The following is a 21,046-nucleotide window of genomic DNA, read 5'->3' as shown; positions in this document are numbered from 1 at the left end:
GTCACGCTCATGTCGCAATCCACGGCGAGCGGCAAACCCTAATCCAGCGCGCCTCTGATGACCTTCCTTATGCATCACAAATCTGCGCGTATTCAACCATGCCATCGTCGGCCACGGTCCTTAAGACGAAAGATTGTAGAGGCAATCGTAGCAGGGATGAGATGATTTGTTATCTAGAATCTGCATTGCGTGTAATCAGTTTGGCGTGTGTTGATACCGTCTCCCAAAGTCCACTACCAACAAATTCGCCTAAGGCTCTTGACGTATATTGGGGTACCCGACGTCCCCTGGACAGTCATTCAAGCACACGCGTCGGCATACTTGTCAATCTCACAAACTGCGGAATGCGATGAGTTCATTGTTCCGACGACTTGTATGGGGCAATGGAGCCGTCGTCGACGACAACGATGCCGACGACCGCTCTGTCGAAGACCGTAATGGTCTGAACGACAAGGCCGACGACACGCCTGCGGCGTTTCCCGCACTCGATTCGGTACAGCGCACACGCAAGGTGGAGAAGCAGGATGAGGGCACAGAGAACGACGCCGAAGAGGCGAGCGGGAGTAGTGCTCCTGCGACGGACGATCAGACTGTAGCGACAATTCCAACGAGCACCGCAGCGCCAATACCCGCGACGCCGATGGTATCTCTGGAACCCTCAAGCAATACCCGGATACCTACATCTTTACCCTCCATCTCAAATGCTACGCCACGAGACGGCGCACGACAGCTTCCAACAAGCGCGATTGCGAACGCAAGAGGCCCGCCAGCACCTCTCCAGAGCCGGCAACCGCCACCCATGAAACCAGTCCCCAAATTCAGCCACTCCAATCCCGCCGTCTCCTCCGGCTCACCGACATCCCTCGCGGTCCCCGGTCGCATGGCGCCGCCGCCCTCCCTCGGTGCGCCCTCCTCCGCATCTGTGCACCGGCAACGGCACAAAGTCGCACTCGAACCGGGGTACTCCCAACTTGACTGGGCGACGCTCAAAAGCAGCGGCAGAGACCTCAGCGGCACGGGTGCGCCGCCGGGTCGGATTACGCTGGCCGAGTTGAAGCAGCATCGGCGGATGGAGGACGCGTGGACCGCGTTGGGCGGAAAGGTGTACAATATCACGCCGTATATGAAGTTTCATCCCGGCGGCGTGAAGGAGCTCATGCGATGTGCTGGGCGCGATGGGACGCAGTTGTTTAACGCTACGCACGGATGGGTAAATTATGATCGCATGCTGTCGATGTGTTTAGTGGGATATCTCATTGCGGGGTAAATTTGTATGATGTAATGATATAAGTACGGTCATTCTGTAACATAGTTTCTAGAAGAAGATATACGGAGGGTATTCGCCACAGTGCGTGGCGCATGCGAATCCTTGTGGCGCGACGGTCCGCCTTTCGTCTACGCAACTTCGGGGCTGCACAACAATCACTACCCACAATAATCTCACTCACCCCTCGCACTCCCAGAATCCCATCCCACCACCTCTCTCCGGTACTTCTCTACCGCGTTCGACGACCACAGCACCCATACACACGCCTGCAATGGACACTGCCGCCGAAACGCCCACGCCGTTTGCCAACGTGGCCGCGCAGACCAATCTGCTGGCTCAGGTACACGCACCCCCATACCCCGTCCGGGCTCTCCGCACAGATGCTAACCTCTCCTGCCACCACCGCAGCGCTACCAATTCTATCTCGACCAGTCTACCCCGTTTATCTTTTACCGATGGGTCGGCTCCGGTACGCTGATGTTCCTGTTCATGGTGCGCATAATCGTAGCCCAGGGATGGTACATCGTATGCTACTCGCTCGGCATCTACCTACTCAACCTTTTCCTTGCATTCCTGCAGCCCAAGTTCGACCCTTCGCTCGAGCAGGACATCAAGGAGCGCGAGTCCGAGGAGGGCGTCGGTGAGCTGCCCACTCGGCAGGACGAGGAGTTCCGACCGTTCATCAGACGACTACCTGAGTTCAAGTTCTGGTACAGCGCCACGCGGGCCACGGCAATTGCTTTTGTGTGCACCTGGTTTGCCATTTTCGACGTCCCGGGTATGTGTTTTGGTGCTCTGGGGTTCGGATGGTTACTAACTGCTGCAGTCTTCTGGCCCATCCTGCTTATCTACTTCTGTGTCCTCTTCACGCTCACCATGCGGCGGCAGATTCAGCACATGATCAAGTACCGTTACCTTCCATTTGACCTCGGGAAGATGCGATACCAGCGCCGCAGCGTCTAAAGGAAACCTCCTACTCTCGTCCGTCTATCTCCCGCTACACCCTCGTCCGCCCGCTACCGCCCCTATATCTCACGTGAGAGGAGATGTCAATCTGTTTTGCGTTTTCATTGTCTGATGTACATCATACCGTGTATATATTATTCGTTTGTTTGTGTGTTTTGTTTTGTTCTCTTTCGATCTCATAAAGGAGTGACTATGGTCAACAAAAAATGTAACCTTGTCGAATTCCAGTAAGCTGAAACGAATGAAACGTGCTCTCGTCGCGTGCACAATCATCTCGTAACACCGTCCAAGGACGGCGTGTTGTATTCCTGGCCTGGGCTGTAATTGTCTGAATTGCTTTGTGTTCGAATATACATCTAGAAGCGTATTGGTTCTTCCTTGTTGTATGTAGCTCGTCATAACTAGATTTTAATGTACTATGCTAATGTCGTCTTTGAAGTGGCGGTGGTGCGCTGGAGACTACGGCTAGAGAATAAGTCACCAGCGCATCTTTGTGCGACGGTAAAAAGTCCCAGCAACGCGAACCGAACAAGCTACTAATCACGCACCCGACGCCATGCCCCCCCCGCGACGCCACAAAACTGAACTCTCACAATCGCGGCGTGAGCAAGACTGTCAACGGCGGCAGGGCAAGAAATTGAAAAAAACTGCCTCAGTGCCAGAAAGTGAAGATGATTTCTTGTACTTTGGGTCTATTGAGGAGGAGCATGGGGATCGGTGGACTGCGAATGACCCGCCCAAGGTGAGTCCGAGTTTGATCGAGAGAAGGGGGAGGGTGCTAATGAGTACAGGCTCATCGTTTTTATGTGCGCGCGCTGCAGTACTACACCACATGCTTGTCGAAATACACAAGCTCCTACGACGCAGCGTACAACAAATGCCGTCTCGAATTCCACATGTACCAACTCTTCTACGACCGCACTGCGCCGCCGTCAGCTCCAGCCCACGACAATACAGAGTTCGCGTCGATAGCGCTGGAACGCCGACATGACCGCGCGCAGACGCTCGTTCAGATTCTGGAGGACCATGAGGTTGCGTTGCGGATTCAGCAGCAGAGTGGCGTTGCAGCGCCGCCTGCGGATTTGCTGTTTAATATGGCGCAGGTGCGGCTATGTGTCGCTGAGGAGCAGTACGGTGCGGACGCGTACCGAGCTGCATTCGCTACGTTTGAGCAGACATGGGGACTGCAAGAGGCAGAACTACAAGCGGCGAATATAGATTATGATGTTGATAAAGTAATGTCGACCGGGAGCACACCCAAAGACGAGAACGAGGACGAAGGCGAGGAGGAGTACGCGACGGAGATCGAACCGACGACGTGCACCTCGCTTCTCGAAACCGCGACGGCGGGCTTAACCTGCCTGATACCAATCTACACCACCAGCGTTAGCTTCTCACCAAGCGCATGCACGCTCACCCCCGCCGATGCGGAGTGGGCCGCATCTGCGGGCGCCATGTGTATGCGTCGTATCGCCACGTTGTTTGCGTACGACCATGAATTGTTATATTCCAAAGCCAGCGCAGCGCAGGTCGAAAAGGCGACGGAGGCAATTAAAGAGGCTGCCTTGGTCGTGGCGAGGTATGTTGCGGTTAGCGGGTATCCGTTTTTAAGCACGTCGGCATGCGTGCCAGGTGAGAATCTCGGGCGCTTGAAAGCAGTGTGGACTGCGGGCCCGTCGAGCGACGACGACGGGCTGGACGTGTTGATTCCATTACTACCAGTCCCCGCGGATGTTGGCGTTGCAACCGCGGAGCAGCGAATGTCTTTACGGGATATCCTGCACCGCGTGCCGGAGTCGTTTGATCGATACCTCGCACAAGCCGATATGTTTACGCAGTTCGGCCTCGCGTGTGCGTCGACCGCTGTCGCCGCTGAACCCAGCAACCCAATCGGCACGGACACAATGGCATGGTCCGCACTCGCGCAAGCATCGCAAACTCTCGCGACAGCACATGTAGTGCTCTCACGTGCGCTCGCGCCTACAGGCACGCAAGGACAGCTCACGCTCGGCACGGGCTCGCTCATCACCTCGAAAATCGCACAAATGCGCCTATGGAACACGCGCGGCGACACCGAACTATACCGCGCCTCGCTGAGCCGGACGAGCGAGGCCGCGGCGAAGAACAGCGCCGTGCTGCAGCGCAACGCGGGGGTGTGCTACGCCAATGCAATCAAGCTCGCGCAGGGCGTTGCGGGAAACGATGTGGAAGTCGCGGAGGTGAGCGCCGAGGCGCGGATCAAGAGCGCAGTGTTGAGCGGCGATGGCGCCGGCGTCGTGTGCGTGCCGCGGTGGCAAGAGGTGCTTGCACAAGCGATTGAGGACGGTGTGTTTGCCGAGGACGTCGTTCGGGGTGTAGTTGGAGGATAGACACTGGCGACCGGTGCATGTGAACGTCCCCGCGCGGGTGTCTGAACTCGGCCGCTTGGTCGGAGTCAGCTAGCTCGCGTAGCTTTGTCACGGCGGCGGTGCGGAATGTCTTGTCTCGGCGCATCGTGTTGCGAATTGCGAGCGGATTACAGATTAATAGGCGTGCACGCGCCGCTACATCGCTTGACAGCTATGACGTAGCGCGATGAGTATTCCAAAGAGCAGCCTGCCATATAGGACACGTAATCGCCAATTATCACCTCGATCGCACTGCTGTCATCGAAATTTGTAATCGCATCGCGAAATACTTCTTATTTGGCTGAGAACGCCGCGATCGCCGCCGGAGTCGGCGTTTCGGGGCCAAACGGCGCGCCGCACGTATTGATGCGGCGGGGCAGGGTCAGGGTTGTACTCACATCCAGGGCCAGGGCGCGGCCAGCAGGGCGAGGGGGACCGTGTCAGTGTCAGCTCCGGCACGTCCGACTCCGGCCTGTGGCCGCGCTGGCACCAAGCGTCAGCAGGCCGCGTCCGGCCGGCGAAACGGGGCGTGCATATCAGTCAACTCACTTATGAGTCAGAAATGGTTTCTTCCCTCTGTGGACCGACGGTCCCCGGTAACAATGGATCCGGACGCGCCGGACCCGCGGTGATGATGGCCTCGGCGAAAGCAGAAAGCGGCACGCACCGGACCGGCACGCACGGACAGAATACCACATTAACCCACCCAACGACTTCACCTCGAACTAGTTCTTCTTCAGCGATTAATTAGAGTTGATATATACACCTTTTAGAAACACAAAGCCGAAACCAAACACCAAATCGTAACAAGTCGTGATATATACAAGTAGTAGGAGAGCGTGTGAGGGATTATGCCGGAAACGCGAGCGGCACCAAGCGCGAGGCGGAGAAAATGCGCTCGCTGGACCAGTCGTCGTAGGGTGGCGAGCTGTCGACGGCCGACGGCGCGGGAGCCGGAGAGGAAGCTTTGTTTTGCGGCGTAAGCGGGGAGTGTACGTGGTTCGTGTAGTGCTGATATCGATAGAGCTCGTTGTCGTCCTCGTTGGCTTCCTCATCTTCATCTTCGTCATCGTCCGAGACGGTGCGCGAGTGAGTGAGTTGCGGAAGAGACTCGTCAGCGGAGTGGGACGCGACGCGGGAGAGCGGCGGCATATCGTCGTCATCGTATTCTAAGTCGTCGTCCACGACGTCTTCAGACTTGTAGCGGTTCGCGGCTTCGTAGAGGGTAGTGTCATCTTCGTCATCCTCCTCCTCAGCATAGCGACTGAACTGCTCTTCACTACCAACAGGCACCCGGGGTTGTCCGAGAAGCGAGAATGACACGGTGCGAGGTCGGTCCTCGGGCACGGAGGAGGGCACGACGGAAGACCGCAGAAGCTGCTCGCGCAGATCGTTGAGATGGCGAAGTTCATCCGAGTCGTCGTCCGAGTTGTCTTCTTCGGCATCCTCGCCCAGAGACTGGTAGCTTGGCGGCGGCATATGCGTATAGTTGCGCGAGTCGACGACAATATCCTCCTCGTCATCGCTGTCATCTTCACTAGACTCAGAATCGGAATCTGAGTCCACTTCGTATTCCTCAACAACCTCGTCATCATCATCGTCATCGTCATACAGCACCGACACCCGCGCAGGATATGCGGCGGGTGCACGTCGGCGCGGTGCGTCTGCGCTAGAGAGGTATGCCATGACGTTATCGAGCAGGTTGGCGTGCGAGACGAGCACGCGGAGGTCGTGGTCAGACTTGCGGGCGGCGCGGGATAACTTTGAACGTGCAGTGTTTGCTAGGCGGTATGACTCTGCGAAGGAGAGGCGAGGCGAGATAGGCGTAGGGGAGACGGAGCGGGCGGCCATTGCTGCGGTAGCTGTACACGTTGCAATAGGGATGAAGAGTACTTGTTGGCCGGAAGGCGTGGATATTTCTAGTGGAAGGCCGCGCGGAACGGACGCGGCCCGTCAGCAGTGCTCGGCGCAACCGGCGCCCCTGGATCCGCCGCCCGGGCCCGACCCTCGCATTTAAGCTTCCGGCGCAACCCAGCGCCGAGACTCCGTTCCCGGGTGACGTAGCCATTGACTCATCACTTATTCCGCCCGGAGCGACTCAGGCCCCGGCCCGAGTCTCCGAGCCCGAGATATGCCGAGGCCCAACCAGCATGTGAGTCACGTGCAACATAGACTAACCGCCAGCGCCGCACGCTCTTCGCGACGTGCAAGCCTGTCGTGGAGACTGGCTCCAGAACATGCAGCAAGAGGGATCACTGCCTCCTAACCACACTCACACCCACCGCCGCCGTCCGCACGACATGTCCCGCAATCGCGTGGTTCAAGCAACTGACACAGACGCACTACTCACCAAAGCTGCAGCCGCGCACGCGGGATATTTCGTCGACGCCTACCTTGACTACTTTGTCATGCCTGTTCACACTCAGCCCGGCGGCGGGGTGCATAAACTACCTCTGATCAACCGCGGCACGTATGTACGCGTAGCGACGGTGTCGCGGCTCGTGGATGCGTTTGTGAAATTCCACCCGGAGGGGGGGACGAAGGTGCAGATAGTGTCACTCGGCGCTGGGTCGGATACGCGGCCGTTCCATACGTTTAAGATTGCGGGAAGTGGAGGACTGGTGTATCATGAACTTGATTTTGCGAGTAGCGCTGCGCATAAGGCAGGGGTCATCGCGAGGCATCAGATCCTCCGCGACGCTATACCTGGGGATCTGGTCTTCGACATCGGCTCCACCACAACTACACCATCATCCCGACGACGAACAGGCCAACTGACTTCCGCCCTAAGGCCCGACCCCTCCGCCATGCCGGACATCACTATACCTGCCTCCTCCCCCGGGATATACTACTTGCACGGCATCGACCTGCGCACCCTCACAACCCCATCCCGCATCACCACCGCTCTCACCGGATTTGATCCCACACTGCCCACCCTCATCCTCTCCGAGTGCTGCCTATGCTACCTCGAACCCTCCACTGCTGACGCTGTGCTTGCGTCATTCGTCCGTGCGCTGGCACCGGGGACAAGTGTCGGGATTATCTCCTACGAACCGTTTACTTCCGACGACTCGTTCGGCACTGTGATGGTGAACAACCTCGCCGCGCGGGGCATTTCGATTCCAGCTATGATGGAGTATACCTCTCTTGGTGCGCAACTCGCACGTCTGCGCGGGCTGCTTCTGAATTCCTACACCCCGCCACCGTCGGATACACGCGCACCGACTACCATCGCCGGCGCAGCAGCAGATCTCAAGTTCGTACACGACAAGTGGACGTCGCCCACCGACCTCGCCCGCATCGATGACCTTGAGATCCTCGACGAGCGTGAGGAATTTGATCTCCTCGCCCGCCACTACGGCTTCTATTGGGCCGCTATAGGCCCTAGTTCAACCCCCACTACCTCCCCCTTCCCCGACGCATTCTCATCCTGGAACCCCTTCTCCCACCAGATATTCTCATAATAGAAAGAAATTCGAATTCGTCACCCCATACAAACACACGCACAAGAACAAACACGGAAACATAAAGAACGCGCCTCATTGCAGCGCCGACGAGCCACTTTCCGCCCAATCCGACACATGCATTTCATTCCCTCGCCAAACACCAAAAGTCAATACAAACGCGACAAAGGAGAGAAGAAAAGATATATACATAGTTACACTTATGTACGTTATGCATGCCTGTGTGCGCGGGAAACAGATGGGGATAACAAGGAAAATATAATCAGATAGATAGTTCGAATGTTCAGACCGCCGACAACCCGTCGTCGATCTTGATCTCACACACATGTTCCTCCACCTTGCCCGCGCCGGGACTTACGGCGCCGCTATCAGCTCCAGACGCGACGCCGACGGCAGCAGCGCCAGCGCCGCCAGCTCCACCAGCTCCGCCAGCTCCACCTTCCAACGCGTCCGTAAGACTGACAGGTACGGCGGTCATAAGGCTGCTCGAACTGCTCGACGCCGCGGACGCCTCATCCGAGGTAGAAGCGAATGATTCAGGTCGTAGAGTGCAACTCGTCGCGGAAGAAGACGCGGTCAACGCGTCTGCGCTCTCTGGTGCGGTCTTGCTTTCCGCGGTGGTCGTAGCAATAGTCGTCGTCGTTGTAGAGCCCCTGCTGACACCCCCGCCTTCGCCCGTCGACCTTGAGGTCGCCGCAGCGGGCACCTGCTGCGTGCCGACAGACTCCGCGCGCTTGCGTAGCGTCTCTGCGCCGCGCTGCGCGGCATCACGATCCCGCGTCTGCCGTTGTTCGTCCTCCAGTAGCGAAATGCGAATCGCCTCCATAACCATCATCTCCTCGAGATCCACCATTCGCCGCGACCGTCGCCCACTGCTACCGCCTGTCGTAGCACCGCCGTGGCCACCGGAGGCGAATAAGTCCAGCGCAGATGATCGTGAGAGCAGTCTGTTGCGCACAGAGTGGCGTGCCGCGGATGCGGTGGAGCTGTGTGAGCCCGTGCCGCCGTTCGTGCTGCTTGCGGAGTCCGACGACGCGCTATGGTCTGCAGGTTCGATCAGAAATGCAGCAGAGTGCAGCGCGGTGGCGGCCGCAGCACGACGCGCCGCGTGGGCGTTAGCATTCGCGAGCTTCAGCGCCCAGTCCGGCCGCACTCTGTCAACAGTGACCACATCCGGTGCAGAGGACGGGAGCGTGCCCCTGCGGCGGCGAGTTACTGTTGGCGGCTGCGACGGCGGGGTTGAGGATGTGGTGGTATCAGTAGGCGACGACGGATCTGATGAGGCGATAGACACCGCGCTCGCATTGGCGGAGCCGAGTGACGACGCCGAGCTAGCGGCAGCAGAGGAAGAGTGTCGTGATAACGTCGCGCGGAGGGAGGCGCCAGCAGAATGAGAGGAATTGATGCCGGCGCGGAAAGGCGGGGCAGCGTACGTGACGCCAAAGTCGGGCTCGGCACAATACGGACAACATGCGGGCTCGGAGATGAGCTCTACCATTCCGAATGGCGTGGCGTGCGGGGGCTCCATGTTGGTAACCGCGCCCTGCTCCGCGGGAGTGTCGTGCTCGGGGATGTGTGGATCTGCACGACGGATCTGCACAAAGCATTCGGAACAAATGGGCTGGTCGCAGCAGCGGGTGTGATTGAGGTACGGCGGGTAGAAGAGGAAACAGATAGGGCACTCGATAGCGTGACGGTAGAGCTGCAAGTCGTACGCAGTCTTTTTGTCAATGGAGGTAATGGAAGAGGTGGTGTTGGCTCGGGAACGGGTGCGCGGGGTGGTAAGGCCGCTGCTCGAGGTGGTGGCGACGACGTCGGCGGCGACCGCTGTGGTGGCGGAGACCGAGTTTGGTGCGCGGAGAGTCGCGAGCAGCTGCGCGTCGGTCCAAGACTCGTCATAATCGTCCAGCGCCTTAAAAAACGGCGCGAGCTTGCGGTCGATCTGCAGCTGGCGCACTACACGAACCTTGAAGTCCTGCGGGCCGGAGTACACGCCCTGTGGAACTAGGAACCCTCCGTCGACCTGGTCGTCGAGATTCAGCACATGCCGCATCGCGGAGCGCGTAGAGGCAGCAAGACCACCACCCGATGACGAGCCAGAGCGAGAGGATGTCGGCATAGAGCTGCTGCCGAGATGGTGATGATGGTGGTGATGATGGCTGCTGTTGCTGCGGGCCGCCGCGACATGGTCGGAGGCGGAGGAGTGACGGCGCGCGGGGCCCTGCACTGTGGCAGGGCCGCTGTCGCGGGGGTCGCGGGGAACGGAGCTGCCGTTGCCCATGCGGGGGGAGGGGGCAGGGCGGGAGCGAAGGGAAGGAAGAAGGGGGGTGGTGGCGGGGAGCGGGGAGAAGACGAGAAGACAGCGGCGGCGGCGGAGGCGTGGCCGCGATCGCGACTCCGCCTGCTTCACGACCCTACGCACAGCGTTTTGGTATCCAAACTGTTGCAAAACTACTCTAAATATCACACATATCATCACAATCCAACCCCAAGACCAACCCCCATCCCCACAACCGCGCCTACAAACGTCGCGCCACCCAGTACCCGCGCGGCAAGCACCTCCGCGTGTGGCACCTCCCCGATCACTCCGTCTAGTCCACCAGCACCCATCACGATCCACATAGGCGGGAAGCAGATGAACGCAGCCAGTAGCACGCGCGCAACTTCTGGTCGACATGCGACGCGGCGGCGGCGCAATGTCGGCGGCGGCCCGCCCAGTGCAGACATCGCTCCGCGGTCGTGGCCGCTATGCGAGCCTTCGTGATGCTCGAACATCTCCTCGTGTCGCAATCCTTTCGATCGTCGCTCCATGCGCGATAGCAGTTCGAGTGCAGCGCCAACATCGAGCTCCTCCCCGCTATTGCCACCCACTGCCTTTTCCTCATCCAACGGGATCTGTGTAGGCGGCGGTGGTGGCGGCGGCGTCTTCTCCTCCTCTATGTCGTCGCTCCGCGCGTGTCGCTGACCCGCATTTGGCAGCGGCGGCAACACCGTCGACGCGTGACTGTCCCTCCGCACGTCCTGCTGCTGCATCACCACCGTCGTCGCGTAGTGACTCTGCGGCTGCCGCCGCACCACCGCCGCCAACGGGGTCATCGAGTTCATGTACGGAAACGTGGAGAATGACAGACCCTCGTTGAATACCGGCACGAGGATCTCGTCCGCCGACCGCGACGTCCGTAGGCCACGCTGCTGGCCCGGCGATCCTGGATCGCTTGGAACCACATCCCGTACCCGAAACACATACTCGAAGTTAGACGATGCCGCAGGATGTATTATCCGCCGTAGGGGTGATTGCTGCTGCTGCACAGGGCTGCTTGGTGGTATGGCCGCATTTGCGGTCCACGGCCGCTCTTGAACTTGCGCGTCGGCCTCGTCGTCCGCATACACGTAGGGGGTATACTGTGCGTCCATGTCATAGCTCTGCTCCGCGAACTCAATGCTGCTGTCCTCGTCGCTGCTCGCGAGACTGTCCGCCTGTGGAACGATGCCGTTCTCGCCTGGCAGGGCGGTCGCGTTCATGGGTGACGAAGGCAGGGACGGGTGATCACCATCGTAGCTTATGCTCATGGAGGAGTCGTCCTCGGGGTCTTCTTCTGATGAATCGTAGTTGCTGTCGAACCGGTTGTAGTAGAATCCCGGTACGCCGAGAAAATTCCGCTGCGTGAGCTCGTCCAAGCCCTGCGCGTGGTGTGCGCCGCCTTCAACAGCCGTCACGGCGTCAAACACGGAGCGATCTTGCTCGTCCACTGGCACCGACGCGACTTCCTCATCCGAGTCGACCACGTCCGAGTTCGCGTCGTTGGTAAGCGAGCCCCGTGTGCCGCTTCCCGGGAGTAAATCGCTCGCTACTGAGAATGAGCGATACGCGCCGGCCGTGCGCGGCGCGATGGAGTAGCGGATGGAAATCGAGCCCGACCCATCGGAGTGCCGCGAAGATGGCGAGAGTGCAGATTTTCGTTGACTGCTGTGGTCGGACGAGTATGACATCGGCCGCGATGAGCGCGCCGCGGGCGACGCACCGGCAATGGCTGCAGCTGCAAGCGCGGCGGCCGGCGAGGCCGGGAAGCCTGAGCCCGAGCTTATGGTACCGGGAAGTCCGCGACGGAGCGGTGAGGATGTGGGCGTGTGAGGTGCGGACGCGGCGGACGTGTAGATGTTTGATGTCTGCGCCTTCCGCACACCGCGCAGGGAAGAGCCGTCTGCAGGCAGACGCGGGAGGGGCGGGCGCCGAACGGGCGATGGCGGCTGGTCGTCCATCGCCGGGGGTGTGTGTGTGGAGCTTGAAGGAGGTGGAGTCGTGGAGTGCCTGGAGTGTGGTGAAGTACGGTGGAGACAGGGGGTTTCGCGGTGTTGAATGTGATGGGTTCCGTTCTTCGCGATGACGAAGTTCTGCACCCCAACAACAACACCGGCCACAAGCTTCCGTTAGCTTACGCGGGTGCGCTTCAGATCCGTTCGTTCGTATGCGGTTGTCCTCTACGACCTTTCGCATCATTCAGCATTTCCGCTTCTGTTGCTCTCGCTATCGCTCCATAAGACCGCAGGGGTTCCGCACCTGCCTATGCTGCCCCGCCGCACGTAAACACTGCTCTGCGCCGCACGCATAACTGCGCAATCTTGCCGCGTTTAGCACCACTTCTGCAACTTCCGCACACCACCCACGGCGCGTTCCCCCAGCATCGCTGCTATCGCTGATATCGACATACCACTCTTGCTATCATAGTTGCCACTATTCCTCTACTCTTCCTTGTGTATGCTCCCGCGCCATCCTCCGCCGCTACCGGCTCCGGTGCCTCACTCCTCCTCACTCGCGTTCCACGCGGCGCCGCCGCCCTCCATCATCCATGATACCTATCATACCCGCGCCTTGTCGCCTATAATACCCGGCTCCTCTCCCTCGGTGAGCAGCACTCCGCGCCCCGCTCGGCGCTTCAAGAGCTTGACCGAGATTGAAAATGAAGATGAGTCACCGCGGCCAACACTACGGACAAAGCCATTCAACGCAAGGAAGGCTGCACGTGAAGACCGCACGCGCCGGAGAAAGAAGAAGCGGCGGAAGACCACGTCCACCGCCGCTGTCACAGATGCGGCTGAATTGGAAGCGCTGCGCAGCGTATTGATTTCCCAGCTTCAGCACGCGCGCAGCGAGGTTGCGAATCTTCAAGCCCTAGTGTCGGAGGCTGAAGCTGATGATGTCCCGGAAACGCATGTTGACGCGACGGACGACGTGGTGAAGGCACTGCTCGCGTCAAATTCCGCTATGCTTGCCACTGCGGGCGAACGCGCACAGAAATTCCCAGACGATGTCGGGGTGAACACAATGCCACACATGCCGGATCCGAAGTTGAGTCTTGAACACCTCCAGATGTTCTCCGGCCTCGCGATGCGCCCGCTCAGCTCTTCCCTCGAATACGCCACCTCCCCCGACAATGATGCCTTAATCCGTATCGCGCGCTATGCCGTCGCGGTGTCGCACGCCGACACTGGCATCTCATTCACTCTAAACCTCGTCGTCAACCAGACCGACGTCGAACTCATCTCTTTCGCCCTTGTCGACCACAGCATCCGCCCCGCGTCGGTGCGACAACAATTACGCCGTTGGGCGCACCAGAAGACCACACCCGCAACCGATGACCTAGTGGCTATTGATGTGCGGCAACATGACATCTCATGCTTCCTATATGGCGTCGCCGAGTTCACCCGCGTCGCGCGTATCCGAGCTCGCGTGTTTGCCGGGCTCGCGAAGGAGTTCCCTGGTATGATCGCCTTGCATGTGCCATCGTCACCGATCTACACTTGGTTCGGCGAAACGTGTATCACTTTGCATCCAGAACACGAACCCAATGGCCTGCAGCTCGTAATATCCTGGGATCTCGACTTTGATAATACCACTGGTGACGTCTCTAGTCGCGTCACCGCCTACGCCAGTGCGCCTGCATACTGTATGTCCCCTTATTCCTCTTTCCATTGCTATGCTAACACGATATAGACCAAGACTTAGACACTGAAAACGTGCTCGCACGCATCCCCCAAGCTTTCGCGTCCCTGCTCCGCCTCAAGAGCAGCGTGTTCGCGGCGTCCCGTCTGCTCGTCCGGAACTTCTTCGCGACAGATTAGCCGCGTGTATTCTATGTGCCATATAATTTTTGGGAGCGTCCAAGTTTAGAGAACAAATACATTTACAGGTAACTCAATTACACAACACCCAATGAAACTTTTATATATTTCAGTTTCTTGAAAATAGTATTTTTGATCGTCGCCAACTACAACCTCTTACTTCTTCTTCTCCGCCTCGGCGTCAGCCTTAGCCTTCGCCCGCTTGGCGCGGACGCCGACGTACTTGGCGTCGGAGCGAGCCTTGCGCAGAGTAGCGTATGCCTCGAAGGCCTTGGCCTCGTCGGTGATAATACGGGGCTCGGACTCTGGAGCGGGCTGGACGATCGGGAGAGCAGTAGCGACAGAGATCTGTGCTGCAGCGGCGATCTCCTCAGCGGACGAGTCGCCGCTCTTAGGCTTACCGGCCTTGCGGGGGAACAGGATCAGCTTGGCCTGGTACTCTTTTAGTCGCGCGACGTTGGCCTCGAGGCCCTCGACCGAGCGGTTCTGGCGGCGGTGGTCAACAGCGATACCGATCGTCTTGGCGAACTTCTTGGGGATGCCAGCGGCCTACTTTGTTAGACCTTGCATCAGACAGTAGTGGTGGACTGAACTCCCACCTTCAGCTCCTCAAGAGTGAAGCCCTTGCCAGCGCGGACACGGCGGTTGTAGCGGACGGTCGGAGCACGAACAACAGGTCGCAGCGAGTCGACAGGCCGCGGCGCAACGAGAGCAGCCTTCTGGATGCGCGCGGTTCTGCGGCGAAGCTTGCGACCAGGTTGGTCGAAGTGCACGCGAACCCGCTCCTGCCAGTGCTTGCGGAAATGGTTGGAGAGGATGGGGTAGTTTTTCGCGATAGCTGCATGTGCGCTCAGTTAGTACAGTGCACTGCCGGTCGAGGTTTCAGAGTACAACATACCCATTGTGTTGGTGGGGGCTGAACGTTGATGTGCAGAAGCCTTGCGGAAGAGGACGCGAGGACGAGTGCGTCGAGGTGTGTGTGCGGAGTGTGGGTTAGGGGCGTAGACCTAGGGTATTGCAGCGAACGTGACTGCGCTTTTGTGCGGCGCGCTTGAGCGGGAACTCGTCGCGCGTCATGCGTTCCTTCTCACGACGCCTCTACCATCGCCGCCTTCACGACGCTCCCACACCACTCCACACTGCAATAATGAGCTCGACCCAGAGTGTCCAGACCTTCGGCAAGAAGAAGTCCGCCACCGCTGTTGCCTACGCCAAGGTACGAATTGCTCAGCTACCTCCTGACAATCTCCGCTAACCCCTCCCAGGCTGGCAAGGGCCTTCTCAAGGTCAACGGCTCTCCCATCACCATCCTCCAGCCCGAGATCCTCCGTTTCAAGGTCTATGAGCCCCTGCTCATCGTCGGCCTGGACAAATTCGCCAACATCGATATCCGCGTTCGCGTCACCGGTGGTGGCCATGTCTCCCAGGTGTACGCCATCCGCCAGGCCATCGCCAAGGCTATCGTTGCCTACCATCAGAAGTACGTCGATGAGCAGTCTAAGAACGAGCTCAAGAAGGCCCTCATCGCCTACGACCGCACTCTGCTCATTGCTGATTCACGACACTCCGAGCCCAAGAAGGTGCGTATACCTGTTTGTTTCTGTATATTGCGAAGTGCTAACTTCTCTCCTATAGTTCGGCGGTCCAGGTGCTCGTGCCCGTTACCAGAAATCCTACCGTTAAACTCTTTATTCATCCTACATTGTATTTAATCACATCTGTATCATGGCTATAGCGTAAGAATAAAAAGTTATTGGGTCAATGAAATTTTGATGGTGTAGATCTCATCTTCTCACCACTCCCTCTTCCTTTCCCTCTGAGGGCCATGTCGTCACGTCGAACGACAACACTTCTCCTCCGGAACATCCCTGACAAGTGTCTCCTGGGTATCGATCTCCAGTTCTTCACTGCATCTGCGGATTTTAATGGCATAAGAGCAATTCCTGATGGCGTTCATGTGCTGCATTGGAGTCCACCCGCACCAGCGACGGCGTCCGTATCGGCACTCCGCGATGGCGATGACGACGAAGACGACAACGAGGATGAGGAGATGTCCACGCGACAGAGAGAGCGAGACCAGGAGGAGGACCAAATCATGGCAAACGTGAATTTGCGAATGGCAGTGTTCTTCGAGGCGGGCTATGATACCTCAGTCATCGTGCTACGATGGGACGACGCCGTCGAGCAATTCGTGCGCACTACCGATCTTAACAGTCTACGAGAAGGTCTTACTTCTTGATCTCACTTGTGTGAAGTGTGCTGACGTTCTCTCTCAGTCGCGCAGCTACAGTTTCTACCGTATCCGGAGACGACACCGCCATTCGAATCGCTCACATCCGCACTCACTATTCCCCTTCTCGACGCGATACTACCAAACTCTTACACACACCGCAATGTTCCAGTATCCTCCATTACCGCGTCGTCGTCAGATATCCTCCTCATCGAAGAAACACTCGCGAAAACAGCACCCGAACGGCACTACCTCCCATCACCGAACGACGTCGACGACTCCTTCCGTTTTCTCATGTTTGACCTCACCAAACAACGCACCTGGCGCGAAGGCGCAACTGGCCGTGAAGTCACAATGGCTGCTTTGGATCGCAGTTGGTTCCTAAACGACCTCTTGTCCCGCCAGCGCGGGAACAATTACAGCGCCATTGTCGCTGAATTCCAGTTGTCCTTCCTCCTCGTCGTGCTCTTGGCGAATTATTCCGCCGCGGAGCAGTGGCGCCGCATATTGGAACTGCTGTGTACATGCACTGACGCTATTGGGGCGCATCCGCGGACGTATATCGCTTTGCTGAATACGCTGCTCGCGCAGTTGGAGTGTGTACCGGAGGTCTATTTCACGGATTTACTCGAGGGTGGAAGTAACGCCGGTCGCGAGGGCTTTCTGGCCAAAAATTTGAAGAATCTGCGCAAATCGATTCTCAACCCGGCGCGGCACTTGTTCGCGCTTCAAGATTCTTCCAGTCCACCACTGCAAGTGCAACCACCGATCAATGCATCAATAAAAGCGGAGATGTTGCAGCAAATGACCGAAATCGCTGACCTGCTCGACTCAAAATTCGGCATCATTGTCAGCACCGACAGTAGGACTTCCGACCGTTCTGCAGCCGCGGCCGCGCGACATCGACAGCACAATCAAAATAGCGCCCTAGGCGTTATGGTGGAGTCGATACCACAAGCAAGCACGGACGTGCATCACTACGGCAGCGACAACGACGACGATGATCTTGCTACTAGAGCGCGTCGCGCATTTTACAATGGCGTGGACAGCGATGATGCCGAGGAAGAACGCGGAGAATATGCGCCTGTTTTCGTAGAGCTATGAATATCACCGCTATTCATGCAAAATAATTTCCATGCCAAACTCCTGTAATGCAAACTTTCCATCATGCACCACTCCGCTAATCATCCGCATTCTCTGGAAGTCGCAAATGCAACCACTCCATCAATGCGTCCGTGCCTTTCTCCACCACCTGCCACCGCGGCGTCTTGAACGTATTCCCCTGTACCTTCAACTCCACTATTGTCTTGATCTTCGAAAGCTCTGGTGGTAAGTATCCGATCGAGTTATTCGATAAATCGATTTTCTCGAGCCCCTTGAACGCGTCTGCAGAAATGTCGGTAAGCTTGTTCTCGTGCATATTGAGCTCCTCAAGCGCTGGAAAGGAGCGTACAAGGGATGGAGGAATTTGCTCAATTTTATTGAACGACGCATCGAGCTTCATCAACTTCGGGAGCTGGAAATTTGCGGCGAGCATGTACAGTGACGAAATCGTGTTGTTGGCAACACTGAGCTCCTCCAACGAGCACAATGTGATCGCACTCACGAAGGCTCTCTCTCCAAGCGCATTGAACGACAAATCCAGCACACGAAGGTTATTCATCTCGCATGCACACGAGAATTCCATGATCGCGTCTGGAATCGTCGTTAGCTCGTTCCGACTGAGATTAATATCCGTCGTGCTCGTCGTCGTTTTGCTGGTACTGGAGGTGAACCTGCCGCCGCGACCATATTGCATCACGACGTCCTTGGGAAGTGATGCGCCACTGAAGCCCCGATTGGAAAGGTCTAGAACTTGCGACTTCATGATTTGTTCCCGCGTGTTGCGTTTCTGCGCTAGCAGCTCCATGAGTTCCTCGCTGCTGTTCAACTGATCGCTTGATGCAGTAGTCCCTTCTTCCGCAAGTTTCAGCTTGTTATACCGTCCGCGCAACCGAGTCTTCAGCATCTTGATATCCAGTGGCATCAACGCTTTTTCCACAATCCTATTGCCATCCCATTTCAACTCCTGGAGCGTCGCAATCAATCCCAGTTCCGGATCAAGTTCAGTTAGCAGGTTGAAAGAGACGTCCAAATGTCTCAAGTTCGCCAGATCATACACGCCATCAGGCATCGCGGCCATCTTGTTCCGCGCTAGCACGAGCGTGTCGAGACTCGGCGTACAGAGCAGCAGTAGCCCAAGCGAGGTAAGATTGTTGTACGTCAAGTTCAGCACTTCCAATGCTGGCAAGATGATCGCGTAATCCGAGACAACTTCAATCTGGTTATGTCCCGCGTTTAGTACGCGCAGGTCGGAAAATCTCGCGATTCTCTTGATCGAAATTAGACTGCCGTGTAGCTTGTTGGAGGATAGATCGAGCTCGGCCAGCCGCGAGTTCTCGATCGACTCGAACGGGAACTTCTTCAGTTTATTCGACTTGAGATCCAGCTTCCGTAGCTCCGTCAGACCGGCAAAGGCGTCCGTAGCTACGCTGCTAAACTCGTTGTTACTCAAATTCAGATAGACGAGGTCGGACAGCTGCAAAAATGATTTTGGAATCTCGCCGTCAAAGCGATTTTTTTGCAAGTCGACGTCGATCAACGACGCAAGCGAGCAGATCATCGACAAACTCTCGTTCGTGAGCTTGTTATCGGCAAGACTGAGTCGTGTCAGGTGCTGTAGCTTGCATAGTGATGCTGGAAGTTTCCTCAGCACATTGTGCCGGATCTACAATATCATTAGTCAAGACCAGAATATTTACAACCAGACGACTCACATTCAGGACTTCCAGATCAAGAAACGTGTTGCCGACATTCTCATCGATTTTTATAATCGAGTTATCATTCGCGATGAACTCCTTCAGCTGAACGGCCGGTGTGCGCGGGCTCTGCATCGTCAGAATCTCGAAAACTTCCTGCGGAATTTCCGTCAACCCGTATTTCGATATGTCTAGCACTCCACTCTTCCGAGCAGCCTGGACTTTCTTCAGCATATCCTTGGACACGATTGTTAACTTCGAGGTTAGGTTCTCAATCGCGGTTTCGTAGTAGTCCCTCGGCGGTGGCGACCGGTGTGTTTCGACGGTTTGAGATTTCAGTTTCTTTGCGACGGATACAACGCGTGCCGCTGGCTTCGTGATTATAGACCTTGGCCGCCTGACACTAACGCTCGAGGCAGGTCGCGGAGTGATATCGTTCCCGCGGGTACTCGCCGGTTGGTCAGACCGAGAACCATACGTAGGCTTTGGCCGACTCATGTTAGCGCTTGATACAGGTCTCGGCGTCGTGTCAACTTCTTGGATAGCCGCTGGTTGGACTGGGCGAGCACCAAGCGTAGACTTGGATCGACTCATCCTCGCACTCGAGAGAGGTAGCGGTGTAATATCATTGCCGCATGAGCTAGCCAGCTGCGTAGACCATGCTCCATGTGATCGCGACCTTGTCCTAGTCGTGTCGGTGTCGGTCTGCGCAAGATGTGCTATGATCTTGGACTTCGGTCGGGGTGTAGCGTCATCGTCACCGTCAATTGGCGTGGTCAGGTTCGTTATCCGTGAGGCGCGCGAAGCGCTTTGAATAAGAGATTTTCGTCGCAGCGTAGAATCATTCCCGCCGAGATTCAACTTGGGTTGCCCTGAAACGTCGACTGTTTTTGGTCGCGATGTTGACTCGTTGCCCCCGAGTACTGACCTGGGCCGTGCCGACGAAGCAGAGACGTTTCGCATCGCCGTGCGCGGTCGTGGTGTGGATTCGTACCCCCTGCTTAAAGCAGACATCGGCCGAGGCGTATCAACAAATTTTCGGCCCGCAGTGTTTGGCCGGGGCGTTGTGTCATTACCGCCAAGCACAGATCTCGGCCGGGGCGTAGCAATTCCGCTTAGAATGACGGTTGTCGATCGTGGTGTTGCATCCTCGTCGTCAAGAACCGATTTCGGTCGCGGCGTGCCAACAGTATGAGGAATCGGCTGCGGTCGCGAAGTAGAATCATTGGTGTTGCTGGAAAGTAACGAGCGTGGCCGTGGCGTATTCATCGCGCTGCTTCGATCAGCCCTGTTCGGTGTTGATCTCGGCGTCAAAATGTGATGATGTGCTGGCGCTCCCATCGGCAAGAGCGATTTCTCAGTCGTTGACACCAGTCGTTTGTGCTTCGATATTCGTAAAGTGTTGGAGTGAGCATCTGAGACTGTTGACGAAGAATGCAATGATGAAATACTGTCGCGTCGTACTCGAGTTTGAGGTCTGGCGGATTGTAGCGGCGGCACTTGTGAGGATGAGGATACGACGCGCGATTTTACCAGGCTTGACCGCGGTCTGTAGACCGGTGAGATCCGCCTTGTAGTAGATCTTGTAGCCGGCGCCCGTCTAGTTGTTTCAGCGACAGAGACAGGGCGCCTGATTTTGGTACTCTTCGAGACGGTTGTAGTGGTCTCTCGCGGTGTACTCGGTGTGTCAGCCCGGAAACTAGCGTTTGACTCAGCATATGGAGTCTCTCGAACGGTAAACGGAGCAGAATGAGATACCGTTCTAGGTGTCGGTGCAGGCTTCGCCATGCCTGTTATTGATCGCCTATTCCTTA

The 21,046-nt window shown here is 57.3% G+C and overlaps 12 protein-coding genes across 12 annotated transcripts; 7 read left to right on the top strand and 5 right to left on the bottom strand.

Annotated features, from left to right (window-relative positions):
* The first annotated feature begins 92 nt into the window (after positions 1-92).
* Positions 93-1,398, top strand: V1518DRAFT_412628 (uncharacterized protein). Its single transcript, XM_066903144.1, has one exon. The coding sequence runs from the start codon at positions 350-352 to the stop codon at positions 1,265-1,267; it is 918 nt and encodes a 305-aa protein (XP_066761535.1). The 5' UTR covers positions 93-349; the 3' UTR covers positions 1,268-1,398.
* Positions 1,399-1,429: 31 nt separating this feature from the next.
* On the top strand, positions 1,430-2,671 carry V1518DRAFT_412626 (retrieval of early ER protein Rer1). The gene is made up of 3 exons (XM_066903143.1): positions 1,430-1,607; positions 1,676-2,045; positions 2,094-2,671. The coding sequence occupies exons 1-3, from the start codon at positions 1,539-1,541 to the stop codon at positions 2,228-2,230; spliced, it is 576 nt and encodes a 191-aa protein (XP_066761534.1). The 5' UTR covers positions 1,430-1,538; the 3' UTR covers positions 2,231-2,671.
* On the top strand, positions 2,511-4,794 carry V1518DRAFT_177923 (uncharacterized protein). Its single transcript, XM_066900831.1, has 2 exons — positions 2,511-2,975; positions 3,025-4,794. The coding sequence occupies exons 1-2, from the start codon at positions 2,790-2,792 to the stop codon at positions 4,600-4,602; spliced, it is 1,764 nt and encodes a 587-aa protein (XP_066761533.1). The 5' UTR covers positions 2,511-2,789; the 3' UTR covers positions 4,603-4,794.
* Positions 4,795-5,339: 545 nt separating this feature from the next.
* Positions 5,340-6,596, bottom strand: V1518DRAFT_412623 (uncharacterized protein). The gene has a single exon (XM_066903142.1). It carries the CDS (start codon positions 6,469-6,471, stop codon positions 5,470-5,472), a length of 1,002 nt encoding a protein of 333 aa, XP_066761532.1. The 5' UTR covers positions 6,472-6,596; the 3' UTR covers positions 5,340-5,469.
* An 83-nt stretch (positions 6,597-6,679) lies between these two features.
* On the top strand, positions 6,680-8,130 carry V1518DRAFT_412622 (S-adenosyl-L-methionine-dependent methyltransferase). The gene has a single exon (XM_066903141.1). The coding sequence runs from the start codon at positions 6,858-6,860 to the stop codon at positions 8,082-8,084; it is 1,227 nt and encodes a 408-aa protein (XP_066761531.1). The 5' UTR covers positions 6,680-6,857; the 3' UTR covers positions 8,085-8,130.
* V1518DRAFT_412621 (uncharacterized protein) lies at positions 8,067-10,415 on the bottom strand. Its single transcript, XM_066903140.1, has one exon. It carries the CDS (start codon positions 10,363-10,365, stop codon positions 8,368-8,370), a length of 1,998 nt encoding a protein of 665 aa, XP_066761530.1. The 5' UTR covers positions 10,366-10,415; the 3' UTR covers positions 8,067-8,367.
* On the bottom strand, positions 10,409-12,708 carry V1518DRAFT_412620 (uncharacterized protein). The gene is given in 2 exon segments (XM_066903139.1): positions 10,409-10,993; positions 11,009-12,708. 2 exon segments carry the CDS (start codon positions 12,342-12,344, stop codon positions 10,560-10,562), a joined length of 1,770 nt encoding a protein of 589 aa, XP_066761529.1. The 5' UTR covers positions 12,345-12,708; the 3' UTR covers positions 10,409-10,559.
* Positions 12,485-14,353, top strand: V1518DRAFT_431805 (uncharacterized protein). The gene is made up of 2 exons (XM_066906201.1): positions 12,485-14,029; positions 14,077-14,353. The coding sequence occupies exons 1-2, from the start codon at positions 12,841-12,843 to the stop codon at positions 14,202-14,204; spliced, it is 1,317 nt and encodes a 438-aa protein (XP_066761528.1). The 5' UTR covers positions 12,485-12,840; the 3' UTR covers positions 14,205-14,353.
* On the bottom strand, positions 14,230-15,137 carry V1518DRAFT_412616 (60S ribosomal protein eL13). Its single transcript, XM_066903138.1, has 3 exons — positions 15,103-15,137; positions 14,804-15,042; positions 14,230-14,753 (listed from the first exon to the last, which is right to left on the bottom strand). Exons 1-3 carry the CDS (start codon positions 15,104-15,106, stop codon positions 14,361-14,363), a joined length of 636 nt encoding a protein of 211 aa, XP_066761527.1. The 5' UTR covers positions 15,107-15,137; the 3' UTR covers positions 14,230-14,360.
* A 168-nt stretch (positions 15,138-15,305) lies between these two features.
* V1518DRAFT_412615 (40S ribosomal protein uS9) lies at positions 15,306-15,971 on the top strand. The gene is made up of 3 exons (XM_066903137.1): positions 15,306-15,420; positions 15,470-15,784; positions 15,840-15,971. Exons 1-3 carry the CDS (start codon positions 15,352-15,354, stop codon positions 15,885-15,887), a joined length of 432 nt encoding a protein of 143 aa, XP_066761526.1. The 5' UTR covers positions 15,306-15,351; the 3' UTR covers positions 15,888-15,971.
* Positions 15,972-16,018: 47 nt separating this feature from the next.
* On the top strand, positions 16,019-17,661 carry V1518DRAFT_412612 (AAR2 protein-domain-containing protein). Its single transcript, XM_066903136.1, has 2 exons — positions 16,019-16,429; positions 16,481-17,661. The coding sequence occupies exons 1-2, from the start codon at positions 16,030-16,032 to the stop codon at positions 17,536-17,538; spliced, it is 1,458 nt and encodes a 485-aa protein (XP_066761525.1). The 5' UTR covers positions 16,019-16,029; the 3' UTR covers positions 17,539-17,661.
* Positions 17,621-19,526, bottom strand: V1518DRAFT_366135 (uncharacterized protein; the record flags this gene model as incomplete). Its single annotated transcript, XM_066901230.1, has 2 exons — positions 17,621-19,201; positions 19,251-19,526. Coding segments are annotated over 2 exons (1,857 nt in total), but the record flags the coding sequence as incomplete, so codon positions are not given.
* Between the last annotated feature and the right edge of the window lie 1,520 nt (positions 19,527-21,046).

This window comes from Limtongia smithiae, assembly GCF_038497785.1.
Source record: "Limtongia smithiae strain NRRL Y-17922 unplaced genomic scaffold V1518scaffold_2, whole genome shotgun sequence".
NCBI classification, from domain to species: Eukaryota; Fungi; Ascomycota; class Lipomycetes; order Lipomycetales; family Lipomycetaceae; genus Limtongia; species Limtongia smithiae.
The sequence above is the reverse complement of the archived record's forward strand: the minus strand, read 5'-3'. Positions and strand labels throughout refer to the sequence as shown.